This window comes from Panthera leo, chromosome F3 (genome assembly GCF_018350215.1).
Source record: "Panthera leo isolate Ple1 chromosome F3, P.leo_Ple1_pat1.1, whole genome shotgun sequence".
NCBI classification, from domain to species: Eukaryota; Metazoa; Chordata; class Mammalia; order Carnivora; family Felidae; genus Panthera; species Panthera leo.
Window position 1 is genome coordinate 27,994,262 of NC_056696.1, and position 20,457 is coordinate 28,014,718.

Genomic DNA, 20,457 nt, shown 5'->3' on the forward strand with positions numbered 1-20,457 from the left:
AAGGAGAAGAAAACAGTGTGAAGCTGAAAAATATTGAAAGAAATCATGCTGAAAACTTCCCAATTTGATGAATGGCATTGTAGATTCAAGAAGCTGAGCAAACCCAAAACAGATGAATCTGAAAAATTCTCTGCCAGAATACATCAAAATCAAACTTCCAAAAATTAAAGAGAAGAAAACATTGAAAGCAGCTAGTGGGAAAGAATGCATTATGTTTATGGGGAAACAATGATTGAAATGGTTTTTCATGGAGGTCAGAAGGAAGTGGCACCACATTTTTCAGGTGCTGAAAGAAAAGCTGTCAACTTGTAATTCTATAGCCAGTGAAAATATCTTTCAAGAATAAGGTGAAATAAAGACATTCTCAAATGAAGAAAAATACAGAGTATTTGTCACCCACCGATCTACTCTAAAAGAATGGCTAAATGGAAGTTCTTTATTTTTAAAACAGTTTGTTAATGTTTATTTACTTTAGAGAGAGAGACAGAGTGTGAGAGGGGAGGGGCAAAGAGCAAGGGAGACACAGAATCCGAAGCAGGCTCCAGGCTCTGAGCTGTCAGCACAGAGCCCAATGTGGGGCTCGAACTCATAAACTGTGAGATCATGACCTGAGCCAAAGTCAGCTGCTCAACTGACTAAGCCATCCAGGCTCCCCTAAGTGGAACTTCTTTAAATAGAAAGGAAATTATAATAGAAGGGAACTTGGAACATAAAGAAGAAAGAGAAACAACAATGGAATGGGTGAAAATAAACATAATATACTGTCCTTTACTCTGGACTTTTAAAAATTATGTTTGACCACTGAATCAAAAATTTTAACATCATCTGATGTTATATAAATATTCTACTGATCCACAGGAAATATTTAAGACAATACATTATAAGGGGGTGGGGGCTCCAAAATTAAAGAACATAGATCCTTACATTGACAAAAAAATAGTTGAACACATTGACAAGGTCATGTGAAAACACAGGAACTTACTCCCTGTGTTTTGTTTCAGTTTTGTAAAGATTTGAGGCATTAATCCATTTTGAGTTGATTTTTGTGTATGCTGTAAGATAGAGGTCCAGTTTTATTCTTTTGCATGTGGCTGTTTAGTTTTCCTAATACCACTTATTGAAGACACTATCTTTTCCCATTGTATATTCTTGCCCCCTTTGCCTCTGATCAATTGACCATATATGTGGCTTTTTTCTGGCTTCTCTGTTTTGTGCTGTTGGTCTATGTGTCTGTTTTTATGCCAGTACTATTCTGTTTTGTAATGAAGTTTGAAATCAGAGTGTGTGATGCCTCTCCAGCTTTGTTCTTCTTTCTTAAGATTGCTTTGGCTATTTGGGGTTTTTCATGGATCTATACAAATTTTAGGGTTGGCTGTTCTATTTCTGTGAAGTATTCTATTAGAATTCTGGTAGGAGTTGCACTGTGTCTGTTGATTGTTTTGGGAAGTATGAACATTTTAATAAGAAAGCACAGGATATCTTTCCATTTATATGTGTCTTTTTCAGTTTCTTTTACCAGTGTTATAATTTTCAGTATACAGATCTTTTTCATCTTCTTGGTTAAATCTCTTCCTAATTATTTTATTCTTTTTGATGCAATTTAAATGGGATTGTTTTCTCAATTTTTTTGAGAATGCAGTGTTTTAGAAGTATTTTAAACAACTGTTGACATAATGTACCACAAAGCAGATATCAACGAAAATATTTTATATCAGCATATTCTCTGAGTGTGGATCAATTAAATTAGAAATCAACAAAGGTAATTTAAAACATATATATACTGGGTCACCTGGGTGGCTCAGTCAGTTAAGCGTCAGACTCAGGTCATGATCTCACTGTTCATGAGTTCTAGCCCTGCGTTGGGCTCTGCGCTGACAGCTCGGAGCCTAGAGCCTGGTTTGGGTTCTGTGTGTGTGTCTCTCTCTCTGTTCCTCCCCGACTCTCTCTCTCTCTCTCTCTCTCTCTCAAAAATAAATAAACATTAAAACAAATTAAAGAAAATAGTTGAACAAACTTAAAAGCAAATGACTTTTCTTGAGCCTATCAGATAATTAAGTTCTCAGGGTAAACTGCCACCCTGACACCTGAAGAAACTGGCAAACACAGATAATCACAGCTGAGATCACCTGTAGCCAAAGCCACTGGAACCATAAACTCGTAGGAACACAAGTGGTAATTGATCAATAGCTGGAGGCTCAGTGTGGAGTAGCTTGAGAGGAAGTGACTCCAGGGGCCTAGTCTTAGGTGTGCCCCACACTATATCATGAGTTTTACTTATAGGAACCTACTTCTACCCTCAAGTTCTCACAGTGAAGATCTGAGGAAAAATCTCTCTTGTTTCTGTCAGGACAGAGGGGAAATAGCAATGTTGAAACATACTAAGAGCATTTTTCATAACAAAGGCCCACCTTCCAAGGGAAAAGTCTACCAGAGCAGTTATCCTACTCCAGCCCCCTTTAATTTTCCTAAGAGGAGGTGGGGGAGGGGGTGGGTACTAAGAAACACCTGTAAAGATCCAGGCACACTAAAAGACTGAGATTTAATCATAAGGTTACAGAATGCTTCTCTGCTCCCTATACCTTACCACCACAGCCACGTGGCTCTCATTACAGTAAGAGCAGATTGTAGCTGAAAGAGCTCCAAGACATTGACTCTTTTTAAGTAGGAGCTCTTAGGGAAACCCAAAGACAACAGGGGAGACAAAAACAGGAAACTGAAGCCTCGGGTTTCTATAGCTACGGTAAACATTGAACACAGCCCAACTATTAGCCAGATTAATATAAAACATCACACTAAATTTCTGTTTACCATAGTTTCTATTATTGGATACCTCACATCTAGCTCTCAATAAAAACTTACAGGGCATGGTGAACAGTTAGAAAAATCATAGTCTGACAAAGCAAGTATCAGAACCAGACTCATGACACAGATTTTAGGATTATCAGATAGGGAATTTGTATGATTAAGTAATATGTTAAGTAATCTAATGGAAACAGTAGATATATATAAGAATGATGGATCATGTAAGCAGAAAGATGGAAACGTTAAGAAAGAATGAAAAGGAAATGCTCAAAATCAAAAACACTGTAACAGAAATGAAGAATACATTTGGTAGTTTCTTCAGTAGAGTACACAAGTGAGAGAAGAGTCAGTGAACTTGACAGATATGTCAGTATGAACTCTAAAACTGAAATGCAAAGAGAAAAAAACAGAGAAAGATAAAAAGAACAGAATTTTCGAGAACTCTTGGACAATTTCAAAAAGTGTAACATACATGTAATTAAAATGTCAGAAGGGGAAGAAAGAATGGAGCAGAAGAAATATTTGAATAGCTGATAGTTTTCCAAAATTAATGATAGACACCAAGTCACAGATCCAGGAGCTCAGCAAACACTAAGCAGGATAAATATCATTTTATAAAGGGAGGAAGTAGAGGGAGCTAAATGGAGGTAAGAGTTCTACAGTTTCATCAGAGTGGTAAATTATCAATACCAGTAAACAGTAAACACACACACACACACACACACACACACACACACACACAGAGTGATACCTAGATCAACCATTTAAAAAAATGTACAGACACATATAATAATAAGCACTATAGATGAATTAATGTTTAGGTGAATTCACCAATGAGGCCATCTAATCCTGGAAGCCTTTAAATTATAAGTTCAGTTTCTTTAAATGATAGAAGATTATTCATATTTTCTATTTTTTCTTTGATCAGTTTTAATAAGTTGGGTTTTTCAAAGAATTTGCCCATTTCATCTTAAGTTATAAAAAAATTGACCTAAAGTTATTCATAATATCATCTTGCACTTTAGTGTCTCCCGTGTGTGTAGTGATGTATTTTTTTGTCTGATATTTCTAATATATTTTTTACTGATTATTTTTTTAAGCATTTGTCAACTTTAGTAATCTTTTCAAAGAACAAGCTTTTAGCTTTGTTAATTGTCCCCATCCTACATTTTGTGTCTGTGTCATTGATTTTTGTTCTTTGTTCTTTCCTCCTCCTTTTTTTTGGATTTAATTTGCTGTGGTGTTTTTTTCTAACCTCTTGAAATAAAAGCTTAGATATTGATTTTCAGCTATTCTTTTCTAGTAGGTGTGCTTGGAGGTAGAAATTTCTCGTTATGCACTCCTTTAAATGCATTTTACAGATTTTGGGATATTTTTATTATCCTCTAGTCAAGATATTTTTTTAATTTCCAGTGTGATTTCTTTCTTTGAATTGTGGGTTATCCCGATGTATGTTGTTTAGTTGCCCAGCATTGGGGGAATTTATAGTTCCTTTTCTGTATTCATTTCTATTTTGAATCAAGTATGATGAGAGAACATACTCTGGAGTGTTTCAGTATTTTGAAATTAACACTTGCTTTTTGGCTCTTTATATGGTACATTTTGGAGAATGTTGCATGTTCACTTGAAAAGACTGTATTTTGCAGTTTGGTGTAGTCTTTCACAAATATCGTTTATGTGAGGTTGGTTAATAGTGTTAGTGAAGGGCACTATATTCTTACTGATTTTTTTGTCTACTTGTTTATCAGCTACTAAGAGAATTGTGTTGATATCTCCAATTATGATTTTTGTAACTGTGTTCATTTTTATATACCTTCAAACTATGTTATTAGATGCAAATTTAAAATTGTTTTACCTTCTTGTTGAATTGACCCTTTTATCATTGAGAAATGGCTATTTTCAGATCTAATATATATACATATATATATATCTATATATAAAATCTAATGTGTATAAATCTATACATAAAAGCATATACACACACACACACACACACACACACACACACACACACTTTGTTTAGTGTTTTATAGTTACATCAGTTTTTTTTTTTGGATAGTGTTTACCTTATGTATTTTTTTCTATCCTTTAAATTTTACCCGTTTCTGTGTTAGTCTGCTTGGGCTGCCATGGCAAAATACCACAGACTGAGTGGCTTAAACAGCAAGCATTTTCTCACAGCTCTGGGGGCTTCAAGTCTAAGAGCAGAGGGCTGGCAAGGTTGGTTTCTGGTGAGATCTCTCTCAGTGGCTTGCAAAACCCTGCCTTCTCACTATATCTTCACATAGCCTTTCTTCTGTGTGTTCACAGAGAAGTCTCTGGTGTCTCCTCTTCTAACAGGACAACAGTCCTGTTGGATCAAGGCCTCATTTGACCCCCTTTAACCTTAATTACCCCCTTAAAGGCCCTGCCTCCACATACAGTCACATTAGGGCTTAGGGCTTCAACTTAAGAATTTGAGGGGAACACAGTTCAATCAATCAGCACTATGTCTTTATACCTAAAATTGTGTTTCTCATAAATAGCATGTAGGTAGGTCTTAGTTTTTATTCAGATCTTTGTCTTTTAATGGTGAGGTTTAATTTATATTTAATGTAATTTGTGGTGCTAATCTGCTTAATTTTGTCATCTTTCTGTTCTCTGTTTCACCTTCTGTTTCTCTGTTTTTCCTTTCCCAATTTTTTCTGTGTGAAGTATTTTTTTTATTATTCCATTTTGCCTTCTTTAATGGGTATTTGCCATTCCTTTTAGAATCATTCTTTTAGTGGTCGTGATAGAAATTACACCTGAAATTGCTTCACCTGAATACTGTGAACATCTTAAAACGAAATGATTCTGTTTATTTTTTTCCCCTGCTTATGTTGCTATAACTGTGATATATTTTTACTTCTCTAAGTACATACCTCACAGGATACTGTTTTGGCATTAAACAGTCAATAGTCTTTATCTCTATTGACATAAATGATGCTTTTTCATTCCTTCTTTTTGATGTTTTTTCATTCCTTGTACTTTCCTGATTTCATCTGGTATCATTTTCCTTTTGCCTGCAGAACTTCAATATTTCTTATAGTATTGACTTCTAGTTATGAGTCATTTCACCTTTAGTTATCTGAGTATGTCTATTCCATTTATAGTTTAAAAAGGTAATTTTGCTCCATAGAGAATTTTAGGTCTGGCCCCTCTATTTCTTTCTCTAGAGCTGCCATTCCATTTTCTTCTAGCTCTCATATTTTCTTTTTAGAAGTTAGCTGTAAATCTTTTTGTTCTTACTCTGAAGGTGATATCTTTTTGCTCAGACAATGTTTAAGATTTTCACAGTATGTATCATTTTCCAAGAGTGGCTAAGTTGGTGGTGGTGGTGGTGGTGGTGTTTAACTCTGGGGTCCACTGAACCTTCTGACATAGCTCTTGATTTCACAAATTTTTTTGCTGTGATGGTGATGTCTTCAGATATTGCTTCTCCATTCTCTTCTCTCATCTGGAATTATAGTTTCTCATATGTGAGACCACTTGACATGTATTCTAAATGTCATATATTCTCTTTTATTGTTTTTATTTTTATTTGTTCATCTATGTTATGTTGTTGTTTAGTTCTCTGAATGCTTCAGTTAGGATAATTTTTGTTGACCCATCTTTGTCTTTGGTAATCTTATCTTTTCTGTTAAGACTGCATTGAGTTCTTAGTTACAATTCTTCAGTTCTAGAATGATCATTTGAATAACTTTACCTAATTCCTTTTTATGTTGAAAATTTCCATCTTTTACTCTATTTTCTTTCATGTATTTGTAATGATCATTTCAGTTTTTTTCTCTTAATTTAAATAACTGACATCTTTGAGGCAGCTGCTTTTGGCTCCTTCTTCTTTTGTTTATAGATCACAATTTCCCACTTGTCCACATGTCTCAATTAAATTTTTTTTAATTGTGAAACAATCTCAAATTTATACAAACAATAAGAGTGTGTTTGAATCTTAAACCTTGAACTTTAAGAGCATTTTGCCAACATTATGCCCTATCACCTGTATAAAGATGAGGATATTCTATTATATAACCACAAATAAACTATCACAATGAGGATATTATCACTAATATATTACCGTCATCTAATCTTTATACATCACTCAGGTTTTGCCAGTTGGCCCAAGAGTTTCTTTTATAATAAAAGGATTCAGTTTAGAATCCCACATTGCGTTTGATTATCATGTTTAAAAGGGCCTAAAGGAGGAAACTAAAGATCTCCTTTAGTCTGGAACAGTTACACAGTTTCTCTTTGACCTTTATGACTTTGATATCTTTAAAGATTACAGACCAATAATTTTTTAGACTGTTTCTCAATTTGAGTTTGTCTCATGTTTTCTCCTGATTATGTTTACATTACGCATCTGTTGCAGTGATGTTGTAGAACTGATACTGTATTCTCATTGGGACCTATCTAATAGCTCATACTTTCAATTTGCCCCATTACTGATATTTATGTTGATCACGGAGTTAAGTGATGTCTGTCAAGATTTTCACAGTGAAATGACTTTTGTCCCTTTGTGATTCATTACTGTTTTGTAGGAAAGATACTTGGAGATATATAAATATCTTGTCCTCATCAAAACTTCAATTTATTCATGCTTTTATTTATATCAGTTTGGATTCATAGTTCCCTATTTTATATTATAATACACTGTTTATTATTATTTACATTTATGCTCAAATTATTCCATATTTGGCCAATGGGAGCCACTTCAGTCTGGCTTCTGTGTCCTTTTGACATACTCCCATAATTCTTTGAGAATATGAAAATATTTTCTTGCATAGCAAGAAGTTCCAGTTCATCTTGAACTCTTCTCTTTCCCAGCCATGGAAACAGCAGAAAGCTGTGATTCAATTTAGTAGAGAATGGTGTTTAAAAACCAGGATCTGAGTAGGTGTGCTCATTGCTGTTGGGCTATCACTCTTCCCAAATCCTCTGACATATATGCATATACACATATACATATACACATTAATATCTGTGTTCATTTTTCTTTGTATGTTGTGTGTGTATACCATAAGTTTACACCAGTATCTCTACTTCCAGTTCAAAACAACAAGATTCATTCAGTTTTTCTATGTGTAACTCTCTTTCTCTGACAGTGAGCAATCTGGCTCCATTATCTTATCATATTTACTATTTGATCAATCTCTCATTGCTGCTGCAACCCCCCCTCCTGCAGGGATGCCCTCATCATCCTGAACTTCTGACAGTTTGCTCAGACCACTCTCCTGGAGCATGTTGTCCTCATTCCTCTTGGTCTCTGACACTCTGAGCCAGACTGCTGTCTCATGGGAGTGCCTTCCTCAGTCAGCTTAGGCTTCAGCATCCAGTACCTTGCCAACCTTTTGTAGGGCTATCTTCACTCTACATAGACTCTGACACTTTGTACCAGACCATTTTTCTTTTCTTTCTTTTCTTTCCTTTCCTTTCCTTTCCTTTCCTTTCCTTTCCTTTTCTTTGCTTTTCTTTGCTTTTCTTTGCTTTTCTTTTCTTTGCTTTTCTTTGCTTTTCTTTTCTTTCCTTTTCTTTTCTTTCCTTTCCTTAACTTTCCTTTCCTTTCCTTTCCTTAACTTTCCTTTCCTTAACTTTCCTTTCCTTTCCTTTCCTTAACTTTCCTTTCCTTTCCTTTCTTTTCTTTTTTAATGTTTATTTTTGAGAGAGACAGAGACAGAATGTGAGTGGGCAGATAGAGAGGGAGACACAGAATCCGAAGCAGGCTCCAGGCTCTGAGCTCTGAGCTGTCAACACAGAGCCCGATGCGGGGCTCAAACTCACGAGCTCTGAGATCATGACCTGAGCCGAAGTCAGATGCTCAACCTACTGAGCCACCCAGGCGCCCCAGACCATTTTCTGTCTGGACGTCTTCTTCATCCTGTGTGAGCCCTGACACCTCACATTAGGCTGCTACCACTCCAGGTGGACACCCTGTTATCCTAGTTAGGCTCTGATACCTTGCTCTGTACCATGACAGCTCCCCTCTTCTCTACCCTTCCACTCACATGGATACCTACTTCATTCAACCTTACCTATGGTTTTAAAGCTGAACTGTTCAAGAAAGGAAGAGGAAGAGCTATATCCCATAATTTTAAAATGGTATGTTGCACATTATGCATAAAGGAGAATCGAGACTGAAGTCAGTGTTATTTGCCCCAAGAAAGGGCACCCCTTATCATCTGTCAGATATATTGATTGAGGGGCTAGTCACTTCAGGCCAGTGAAGAATTGAGCAATGTTGGGGCTAGGTTGTAACTCTAGTTATATCTCTGCTTTCCTACATATCTTGGGGGAGGCTCTTGAGGGCTTTTGCTTGGGAGCCTAAAGGTCTCTGCCTCCCTGTCTTGAAAGACCGATTAAGACTCTGTCTGATTCTTTCTGCTTTGAGCTTTGTTCTCCAGCTTCCTATCCCACACTGCTTCCAAATTTTGGTAAATGTGTTCGGGCTGAGATTTGTTGTTTGAGGCAGGCCCTGTTCCTCAACCGGGACTATCTCCCTCAAATATTCCAAAACAACAGATTCCTATGTGCTCTTTTAGAAACTCTGGCTTCCCACATAGCCCCTGAACTCAGAAATTAAACCAGTGGGAAAATAGTACTTTGTGTTTGGGACTTCTGAAATTTTTCAGTTGTTGACCTAATCCCTAACAACCTCCAAAATGTTATTTTCCCCAGTGTCATCATTTTATTTGAGCCACTCTCATTCCTCAGGCTTTACACAGAATCAGCAAATACTCCCAGGTAAGAAAGCAGCAGGAAAGAGCCTATTCTCTCTCTCTCTCTCTCTCTCTCTCTCATTTTTGAGAGCTTGTTCTCTGAATAGCTCTCTGATTTAGTTCACTCAGTCCTTTTTGCTTTCATAAACACAATTTTTCAATTTTCCTGTTCTTTCATTGTTGCTAACATTAGGAAAGTTACCTTATTATATCTTCTTCCATCCTACTTGGAACCAGAAACCAGCCATGTATGTGGTTTCTGTACTTCTCTTTCATTTAATATTATAAAATGAACATTTTTCCATGCCATTCAATTTTTTTTAAGTTTTTTATTGTTTTTTTAAATGGTTTATCAAACTGAGGGCCTATGTCCCTGGCAACAGTGGAGTACATGGTATATGTAAGAATATATGAGAAACCTTACGAATATGGTGCATCTTTCCAGAGTACCCATTTGTCTTGAGGATTTGGGGAATACAAATAATTTAACTTAGAAGTAGCTCTAAAAGTCATTTTCTAGGTAAACAAACATAGATATATAATTGTGGAATAGGATATAAAATGTACACGTACTGCTTGGATAAAACAAGATTTCAAGGCAATTTCTTGTTTTTAACAAGGCTGTATAGTCACTTAAGATATTCTTCCAGTGTTTCAGTAATTTTTCTCCCAACAGAAGGAGTTTATAGTTTAGATTTATCTTACCTTCCTTTCTTTCAATATTCAAATATCTAAATACCATTAAGTATCTCATTTGCTAATTTTAGAAGACATGTATTGATCTTTTTTTTTTTTTTTTTTTGTCTGCCTTTAAAAAGTCCTCCCTAGGAAATGGACAAGGCTTACCTTCTCCCTTTTACTACTTTTATTTTATATGTAAACACTATTCCTGGACATTCAGTGTTAGAATATTTAAATTAGACTGAAAAATTTAGATGGTTAAGCACAAATAGAGAATACTAGTAAATGACATAGGTGTGTATATTTTTTGTAAATTTATCAAAAAATACTTTTTCAAACTCTTAAATTCTTTCATACATTTATAAACCTACTTACAAATATATATATATATATATATATATATATATATATATATATATATATTTGTATACAAATACACTGTATATATTTGTATACAAATACAAACCCACTTACAAATATATATATATATAGTTCTTTGTATACAAAGAACTCATACTATTAATATGATAAGTCATTGTCTACATTTCAAATATTTCCACTGTAGGGGAAGGTGTAAATATGTTAAATTTTCCTGTTTTCTCTCACACATTATCCTTGTGACCCTAATTAAGAGGTCATTTGAAAAGTCTGGGCTAATGTGTTAAATCACCTGTATGATTTGCTAGAGAATTGCTCTAATTCCACTTAAGAATATGCAACTTAATGAAAGTCAGGTGTGAAAACAGAAGCCCTTTGCCAAAGCACAATACATTTTGTCATTTGATCTTTTCCTGCTGAGTGGCTCATTATGAAAATAGCCTCAGCCTTCAAATTATTTCTTTAATCCTTGATTCTCTCCCACATTGTAAAGAGTCCAGTCCTCATACCAGTTTTGTTTTTCTTACTAGATTACTGGTATGTTTTGGGTGCTGAGGAAGAAATGTTTACTGGTACTTGAGCTTAGAATTTTTCCATGGGAAAATAGAAAACTCTTCTTCAAAATGAATGGCGTTTTACATGATCTACAGAACCCAAATGAGTGTGTATGTGGTAGTGAGAGAGAAGAGGAGGAATGGAGATTAAATCCAATAGTTGTAATTTAAAAAAAATATAATTGTTTCATTTTTCATTGCAGGAGTCACTTTCATGTGTGCGTATTTCTTTCCCAGGAGACTATTTGATAAGAACACTACCGTTACTAAAGGCTTGAAAAATTGCTGATTTGTAAATTTATGACATATCCTTTTGTAGACTGTACCTTCCAAATATACATGTAATTCTCAGCATTTTAAGGGCAGAGTTTGTGCTTTAATTTTGTATTGCTTTTAATATTGAAATTACTACTAGACTTAGACATTCTGATGAAATCTTTCCTTTATGTTCCCTCAAGCTAATCAAAACTCAAAATTTTAGTAATCAAAGAAGTAAAAGGGTTTTTGTTATGTCAGAAACATCAGTTGAAAATATATAGAGTTTTAGGATTCCCTTATAAAGGGAATTATAAATCCTTTCTAAATTCTATAATTCCCTTATAAATCCTTTCTAACAATCTTACAATTTCACTATCAGATACCAAATACTATAGCCCAGAATGTAAACATTCTTATATAATATTCTTTACATTTTAGAATAAATTTTTTATGTTTATGGAGTAAATCATAAAGTTAGAACAGTATATTTAGCAAATACTGATCCCACTGATTATTGTTATCAACATGATTTAAAGTTCTCATTGGCCATTATATAATCTGTCCCAGTGGGTTATGGATTAAAAATAAATGTATTTGCACATTCTTATTCTTTGCAACTTTGGATATTGCCTTCTCAGTGACATTCTGATTTGTCTGCTTTTAATGTATTAACTAGCTGTAGAGAAAGTGCATTTAGCTAAAGACTAGTATTTTTCTTGGATGATAGAATGTTTTTTTCTTGATGATCTGAGATTATTAAATGTTTTTTAGTTATATTCTTGCAAATGATTGCTTTGATGAGTTACTTTCTAATTAAACCCTAAAATAGCAGCAAAGGGCTAAAATGGCAAGTACTTTGATGTTTGAATGCAAAGAACATGTTTAGAAAGCTGAAATAAAAGGGGAGACTCCAATGAATGAAAAGAAATAAAAAGTAAATGAGGTAATCAAAATCAGAGAAATTGATATTGGCAGGTTTTGAATGATGTTCCTAGATGAGCAATCTTTCAAAATACTTCTTGTACATTGCTGCTATTCTTTTATTTATTATTAAAATAATATGATCCATGAGGAGCTTGGGGTGACTCTCGGCCTAGCTAATTCTAATTAATCCAGTCGAGGAGAGCAGTAGGGTAAGTGGAGCAGTCTATCGGATTGAAATTCATAACTTAATTGAGGTCAAAGTCCCGGTCTGGGAGAACAAAAGTCTTTTGCTAGGACCAGGCAGATCAATAGCAATAAATATCTGGCTTGGATACAAGTAGCTTATAGTGACAGATTATCTGACAGTGGCCAGAGGTCTTAGTTCTGTTAAGGGCAAAGTCTTGATCATGCCATGGTTCTTGCTGATGTTCAGTCTACACCCATGACTCTTGGAAAGTAGTAATACTCTCAAGAACTCTTGAAAGTCTTCTTGAAGCACTGTGTATGAAACTCCAAGTGAATTCTTTTTGTGATTATCAAATTAACATTCATTAATGGTACATTTTTTTGAATTAGGAGTTTCTATCACATTGCCAGTAAGATCCAGAGGATTTGCAAAGTCGCTACCTTTTCCATCAATAATTTAAAAGAATGTATAGATTGCTTTGGGGAAGGAACATAACAAGACCATGTTGTCTTGATTTACATATAACTATAAACGTTAAGAGGACCATGTTCATTAAAACTAAGGAGTTAGTATTAACCATTTTAAGTGTGATAATGGTATTTTGGTTGTGTAGGAATTGTCCTTGTTTTTAGGTGCACACTGATATATTTAGGGACAAGATGTCATGTCAACCATAATTTCTTTATCCTACTTCAACAAAAAAGGAAAAGAAAGAAAAAGTATGGCAAAATGTTCACAGTTATTAAATATGAATAATGGGTCTCTGCTTTTCTCTATCTACAAGTATTTTCATAATAAAAATAGTAAGAACCATGTGTAATAAAACCATCAAGCTAGCATGTTACTAGGACAGGTTTCTTTCTGTCCCATTCTTTTCATACTTTTAATTTCTACTCAGTTGTCAAAAGCTTGGCTATTCTTTTATTCATTATATTATTGTTTATCCATAATAATAATAATTACTTAATTAGTACAAACATCCAGCATTCCACTCATTGTTTAATAACATTATTGCCACTCAGGCTCAACTACCATCTGACTGTGGGAAAGTAAACTCTTGAGATCTTGAGATCTCGAGTTGTTGGCCTTGTAAGGTATGGAGAGCTTCATAGTATATGTTTCATTTCCATTGACAATCATCTGGTCTGAATTATCACTCATTCATCAGTATATTATTGTGGCAACTTATTAAAGTGACTTTTTGATCCTCCATAATATTGGTACATTAAGTCTTCCTTAAACACCATTATCTAAATGCTACTTCAATATCTAAAGGATTCTATGACCAAGAACATCTAGTGGTGTCTTATCTATGAATTGGTTCTCAGCTTTTATGCTTGACTATTAAAGCCTCACCTCTATGACCATACCATTTTATCCAGTATTACTTGCTTTATGAAGTAGTCGAGCTCACTTTGTATATTCCAGAAGTTCCCAAACCTGGATCACTAGAATCAACTATAGATCTTTTTTCTTTTTTTTTTTTTTTAAGGTTCATTTATTTTTGAGAGAGAGAACACAAGCAGGGGATGGGTAGAGAGGGGGAGAGAATCCCAAGCGGGCTCTGTGCCAACGCACAACCCGATACTGGGCTGGAACTCACAAACCGTGAGATCATGACCTTGAGTGGAAATCAGGAGTTGGATGCTTAACTGACTGAGCTATCCAGGCGTCCCACAACTATAGATCTTTTTAAAAATAAACCTCAACTCCAAAAATTATGACTCAGTAAATGAGTTGGGGATGGCAGATATTGGGAAGATGAGAATCTCAAATTTTTAAAATGTCTGCATGTAATTCCATGTAGTACTGGATTTGTAATTCTAAACCCTATATTCACCTGCCAGTTCTGTGGTGCTATGTATCTGAAGTAGGAGTTAGGATAAAATAATCAGATAAAACTAATGGATTGCTGTGATGAATCACTAACAACTGTTTAGATTTCCTAGATATGGTGCCAAGTTTAAAGGAGGGATGCAAATTTAGATATAATCCTATGGACTGAGCACTTGCTATTTTTTAAATAACTGTGCAAGCTATGTCTACGTATTTGGTCATTTTTTTTCTTATTAAAAGAAATTTTTCCACATAATTATCCAAAGTTAGACAGCTCCAACGTCAAGAGTCAAATCCAAGATTTCCATTAACAAATGATCCTGATTGGTAAATTTTCAGTTAGTTTATCAAATGAAAGTGAAAACATCATGGACTTTCAGAGAATGTATTTTTAAATAGAATAAACAAGGCTGTTCAACCTGAGGTCATTTTTCAGTGTGTTTCTATAGTTTCTGCCCTTTATTCATTTTGGAACTCACATATTTTCTGTAAGTTCATGTCCATACCAGAATAATAAACCATTAGCAACTCCTCACTGATTGCATATTTGGGAAACAAAGTTGTAGTTTTTTTTTTAATTTTTTTTAACGTTTTTTATTTATTTTTGAGACAGAGAGAGACAGAGCATGAACGGGGGAGGGGCAGAGAGAGAGGGAGACACAGAATCAGAAACAGGCTCCAGGCTCCGAGCCATCAGCCCAGAGCCCGACACGGGGCTCGAACTCGCGGACTGCGAGATCGTGACCTGAGCTGAAGTCGGATGCTTAACCGACTGAGCCACCCAGGCGCCCCTAAAGTTGTAGTTTTTTAATAGGTCGTTTGGAAGGCAAATGTAGTGAGAGACTATCTACCCTGATTAAGTTCAAGACAGCATGGTGGAAAAATTCCTTAACCAGGGAAGATTAAAGAAGAACCTCAGTTCTCAAGTAAACTCCATTATATATATAGGATATTCTCCAGTCATTTTATTTAACTGCTGTTTTTGCCTTAATTGTATTTACTTGATTGTTCAGCTTTGGTGTCACTAGTGGATTGTAAGGTATTTCAGTGTAAGAATCAGGTTTTCTGTTTCTTTAATATTCCAAGTAGTCTCTTGCCTAATGTTTGACATACAGTACACATTCAGTAAATATTATAAAAATATTGTTCCTTTGTAGATGAGTACTCCCCCAGTCTGAAGCACACACACACACACGCAACATGCACACACACGAGTGTACGCACATACATGTACACAAAGCCTATAGTTCATTGAAACATCACTTCTTTTGGGAAGACCCTGACCTAGCCCCTCCTTTTCCTGCAACCACAACCTCCTTTTAGACCCCCTCTTTTGCACTCCTATAATACACTTTGTTTACACCTGTGATAGGATTTGTCATTCTTTATTATAATCATCTCCATTCATAAGACTAGCCTCCTTGAGAGTAAGAATTTTGATATTTTTCTACTCCCAGCTCCTAACACATTACTTGACATATCACTTAATATGTGTTTGAAATAAACATGGAGTAAAGATTGAGGATAGTAATAATAATGCCCCAAAGAAACAATGTCTTCGAGAAATTTATGGAAAGAAAAAAAGAAATTAGAATAGGAAAACTGATCTTAACAAGGTTATTGGAATACTTCATGACTTTTCTTGACACATTTGGTCAGTATGCATATTCTGTATTGTCTGAGTGTGGCAGGCCTAAACAAATATGCTGTCACACATATATCAGGTAGACATTCTTGAGCAGTAGATGCTAAAGACCATTCTGAAGACAAATTAGATGTATTCTTAAATGAAGGGTATGCATTATGAGACTACAGTACCCATGTTGAAATGGCTTAATGCTCTTGACAGATATCTTGGCAGTTGACTGGTTGTGTTTCATGTAGCTGTTACTTCTCTTTTTCAAGCAGTTCTTTATTTTTTACAACTGCAATGTTTAATTTTAACATACTTTTTAAAACATGAATAGATTGAAAGAAATGTATCTCTTAAAACTGTGGTAGAATATATTAGTTTATGACTAGAGTAGAAAGAAGAAACAGCTGAGGTGTACAATAATCATGTCTCTTATTTATCCCTCCCCAAAATGTAAAAGTTACATTCTCTTTGTACTTTTAAATCACATCTTCTACCAGAAATGCAGTTGGCTTTTATGGAGACCAATTGAAATGGCCCAGTTCACTCCCAGGACCCAACCCAAGGGCAGATCTTGCTGCTGGTATGCCCCTAGGCCTGAAGGATGGGAAAGGGGCAAGTGATTGGAAGGCGGAGGGATGAATTGAGCTTGGACATGGGAGCTGAGGTGTCTCTACTCATGTATGTGAGGCCCTTTGTGAAGTCGTATGGAGCCTGGAGTTGCAACAGAAAGGGGTTCTAGAAATTTCCATTTGTACTCTTGCCCTGGGTGCACACAAATTTGGGGGGAGGCCTATCTACCAGCTTAGTGGTTTTCAGTGTTTTGTAAATTCCCACAGAGGTACCTAGAAGTTTCCCTCCCTACCTCAATTTTTACCTATTTTAAGATTATGCTGCTGAATATGATTTGGTTTTAAAAAAGAAGTCCCCAGGCCACCTGGGTGGCTCAGTTGGTTAAGTGTCGGACTCTTGATTTCGGCTCAGGTCATGATCTCACAGTTGTGAGATCGAACCCTTTGTTGGGCTCAGCACAGAGTGCAGAACCTGCTTGTGATTCTCTCTTCCTCTCTCTGCCCCTCCCCAGCTCGCATGCACACATGCACACCTACCCATTCTCTCTCAAAATAAATAAATGAAAATAAATAAAAAAGAGGTCCCTTATAATGGAGTATGAAGGTAGAGATCAAGTCTAATCATCACTGTGTCCCAAGCCTTTAGTATTATTTAAATCTTGGGAGCTTTAGAGGCATTTTGTAAATATTTGTTGACTAATAAAACGTATTCATCCTCTTGTGCAAAGAAACTTTACATCTCCAAAAAATGTAGGCAGAGTTTTCTGGCTCAACAGAGGAAGACAGATGTCACTGCAAAAGAAGTGTGAAAATGGTGAGCAAAAATGATAAAACCAGTATTGAAAGGTCAAATATTTTATCATATTTTCTATTCTACAAAATGTATTTTTATATATTAGCTCATTTTATCCTACAGGAGTCCTGTGTTACACTATCCTCATTTCATAGTTGAGAAAACTAAAGCTCAAAGAGGTTATGTGAATTGCTTGAAGACACAAGGCTAGTAAGTAGATAACCAGAGTTCACACTTCAATATTTTAACTGCAGATTCCATGCTATTTTCCTGCATCGTGCTGTCATCATTCTCTATCACACTGATTCTGTGCTTTTAGAATCCACAGCCATCTGATGCATTTTGTGAGGATTATAGTAACAAGTTCTTCATGTCCTTAGTATTTATTTCCTTATTTATACTGAAATTCTTATATGTAGACATTATTTTGTTCACCAGGTATGCCCCTTCAGTGTGACTTTTAATCTATATTCCTTTTCTCACAGCTCACAATTTTCTTTAATAAGTTTTTTTCTGTCATTTTTATATTGAATAGTCACTTCTTTTGCTAAGTTTGTACCTGAGAATGAACAACTGACTCACAGTACAGTGTGAATCAAGTTCAAATTACTTTGAGTTCAGAGAACACCCAGTGTCATCTTATTTTTACATCTAACTGAATTATAGGACACTGTCAAAGTGTTATGACCTGGTATAGTAAATTGCTCCTTCTTAATGGTCCCCTGGCTACATTCTCTCTTGCTATTGCTGTGAACCACAAATTGTTGACGTCTTATACTATCCTAAACTTGAAAACAAAAGAATTGGCCTTTATCCCCAGGCAGTCTACCTTCTTCACGGTAAAGATTTCTGAACATCTTAGCTATCTACAGCTGAATCATAACATTTTGTACACTTCAAAGTTTATTGTGCCCTCAGAACCGGGTTGCTTCTGTAATTGTGTAACTTTTTAAAAAGTCAAGCAGTTCTTCCTCATTGAACTCAAGAAATGGGTGAGTCATCTGCTTTAAAGAACTAACTTGTTTGAATGTTGAATGGTGGCTCATTGATGATTTCTGAGATGTATTACTTAAATGTGTGTATGTTACAAAATTTACTTGGCTGTGCTTGGTGTTGCTGAGTCTAAAATGTTCTTCTAAATGTCACATTAAGAAGGCAAATTAGGGGCGTCTAGGTGGCTCAGTCGGTTAAGTGTCCGACTTCGGCTCAGGTCATGATCTCACGGCTCGTGGGTTTGAGCCCCACATTGGGTTCTGTGCTGACAGCCCAGAGCCTGGAGCCTGCTTCAGATTCTGTGTCTCCCTCTCTCTCTGCCCGCCCCCTCCCCACTATCGCACTCTGTCTCTCTCTCACTCTCTCAAAAATAAATAAAAATTTAAAAAAATTTTAAGAAGACAAATTAAATATGAAGGAATTCACACAAAGTAACAAAAGACTCCCAAATGAGTTGACAGAATAAGGTCTAGAAATGGTCAAGCTTGCTTTTTTTGATGATATTCTCATAGACTGGTTAAATAATGCCTGAAAGATGGGAATAAGATAATTCAAGGAAAAAAATGTCTCTTCAAAGAAGTGACTTGTCTATAAAATAAGTGTTTTTAGAATATTTTTGGGACAGGGCGCCTGGCTGGCTCAGTCAGAAGAGCATATGACTCATGATCTTGAAGTTGTGAGTTCAAGCCCCACCCTGAGCATAGAGATTACTTAAATAAAGAGAACTTAAAAAAAAAGAATATTTATGGGCCATATCCACATATACACGTAGAAAGATTGGTTATACACAAATATCATCTGTAGAAAATTTGACATGGATTATGGACCATAGGTGAACACTGAGATTGCACTGTAGTGTTGATCTTGGAAAAGCCAATTTAATGCTGTAACAAGAATATAATCTATGATAGCCAGAGCAAATTACTATTATATACATAGCAGACTGTATAATTGATATAAAGCATAAATTTTAGATTTTTGTATTTCACGAAGACTGTTGACAAATCTGAAGAATCGAGAGAAGGATTTTTAAAAATCAGTAATTTGGATGTGGGGTTTTTGAGGAAAATCTCATGGTCACACACTGGCACAGGTCATACGCAGCCCAAAGATCAGTTTTTGTTTAGCACCTTTAGTTTACCCACAGTTTGTACATAAAAGCACAGGGTTTAGGATTCTCTTGAAAATCTAAAAATAAGACAGTCCTGGGCACATTCCCATATGGCAGCAATCAGCAAGAGCTGAGTAGCACTGCCCTCTGTTGACAGGCTTGAGCTCTCCAGTTCCTCATCCCCCCACTGTTGCTTCCCTGACCCAGTTAACCTCAGTCCTGTATTAACTGCCTGAAGACATTTGAGGGGTTTATAACCTTGTGTTTAGAAAAGACCTTAAGTTTGGAATCAAGTTACCTACATTCTAGTTTCTATTCTGCCATTGACTGTGTGACCCTGAATTCAAAGCCTAATTGTGAAATCTTTTTTTTAATGTTTATTTAGTTTTGAAAGTAGGAGAGGACACCCGTGCACAGGGTGGGGAAGGGACAGAGAGGGGGTACAGAGGATTCAAAGCAGGCTCAGGCTCAGCTTCTCAGACACTGTGAGATCATCACCTGACCCAAAGTCGGACACTTAGCCGACTGAGCCATCCAGGCACACAGTTTCACCAATTGTGAAATCTTAAGGGTAAAAAGGAATTTAAAAATCATCTGGTTCGGGGCTTCTGGGTGGCTTAGTAAGTTAAGCTTCTGACTCTTGATTTCAGCTCAGGTCATGATCTCACAGGTTCCTTGAGTTCAAGCCCCACATTGGGCTTCATGCTGACAATACAGAGTTGCTTGGGATTCTCACTCTCCCTGTCTCTCTCTGCCCCTCCCCACTTGTGGGGGTGTACACACACTCACTCTCTCCCTCTAAATAAATAAACATTTTAAAAAACCATCTGGTTCAACTTCTCACCTAATGCAGGAATTCTCTCTACTAAATTTCCAAAAGGGTAAGCCAGGTGGCCTCTGTTAGAACATTTCTGTTTATTTCACATAGTAGACTATTCAATTTTCGAAAGCTCTAATTGGAAATTTCTCGTTCATATTGAATCTAAGTCTGCCTACATGTA

At 35.8% G+C, this 20,457-nt stretch overlaps 1 protein-coding gene across 3 annotated transcripts in view; it reads left to right on the plus strand.

Moving 5' to 3' along the window:
• ACBD6 (acyl-CoA binding domain containing 6) overlaps window positions 1-20,457 on the plus strand; it is a 202,239-nt gene that overhangs the window by 117,096 nt on the left and 64,686 nt on the right. Inside the window, exon 7 of one of the 3 annotated variants that reach the window (XM_042924613.1) lies at window positions 11,353-11,442. The exons of the other annotated variants lie outside the window; for them this stretch is intronic. Coding sequence (XP_042780547.1) covers window positions 11,353-11,427 — 75 coding nt within the window. The 3' untranslated portion in view covers window positions 11,428-11,442. Of the gene's footprint in view, window positions 1-11,352; window positions 11,443-20,457 lie in introns of those variants that run through there. 3 annotated transcript variants of the gene reach the window in all.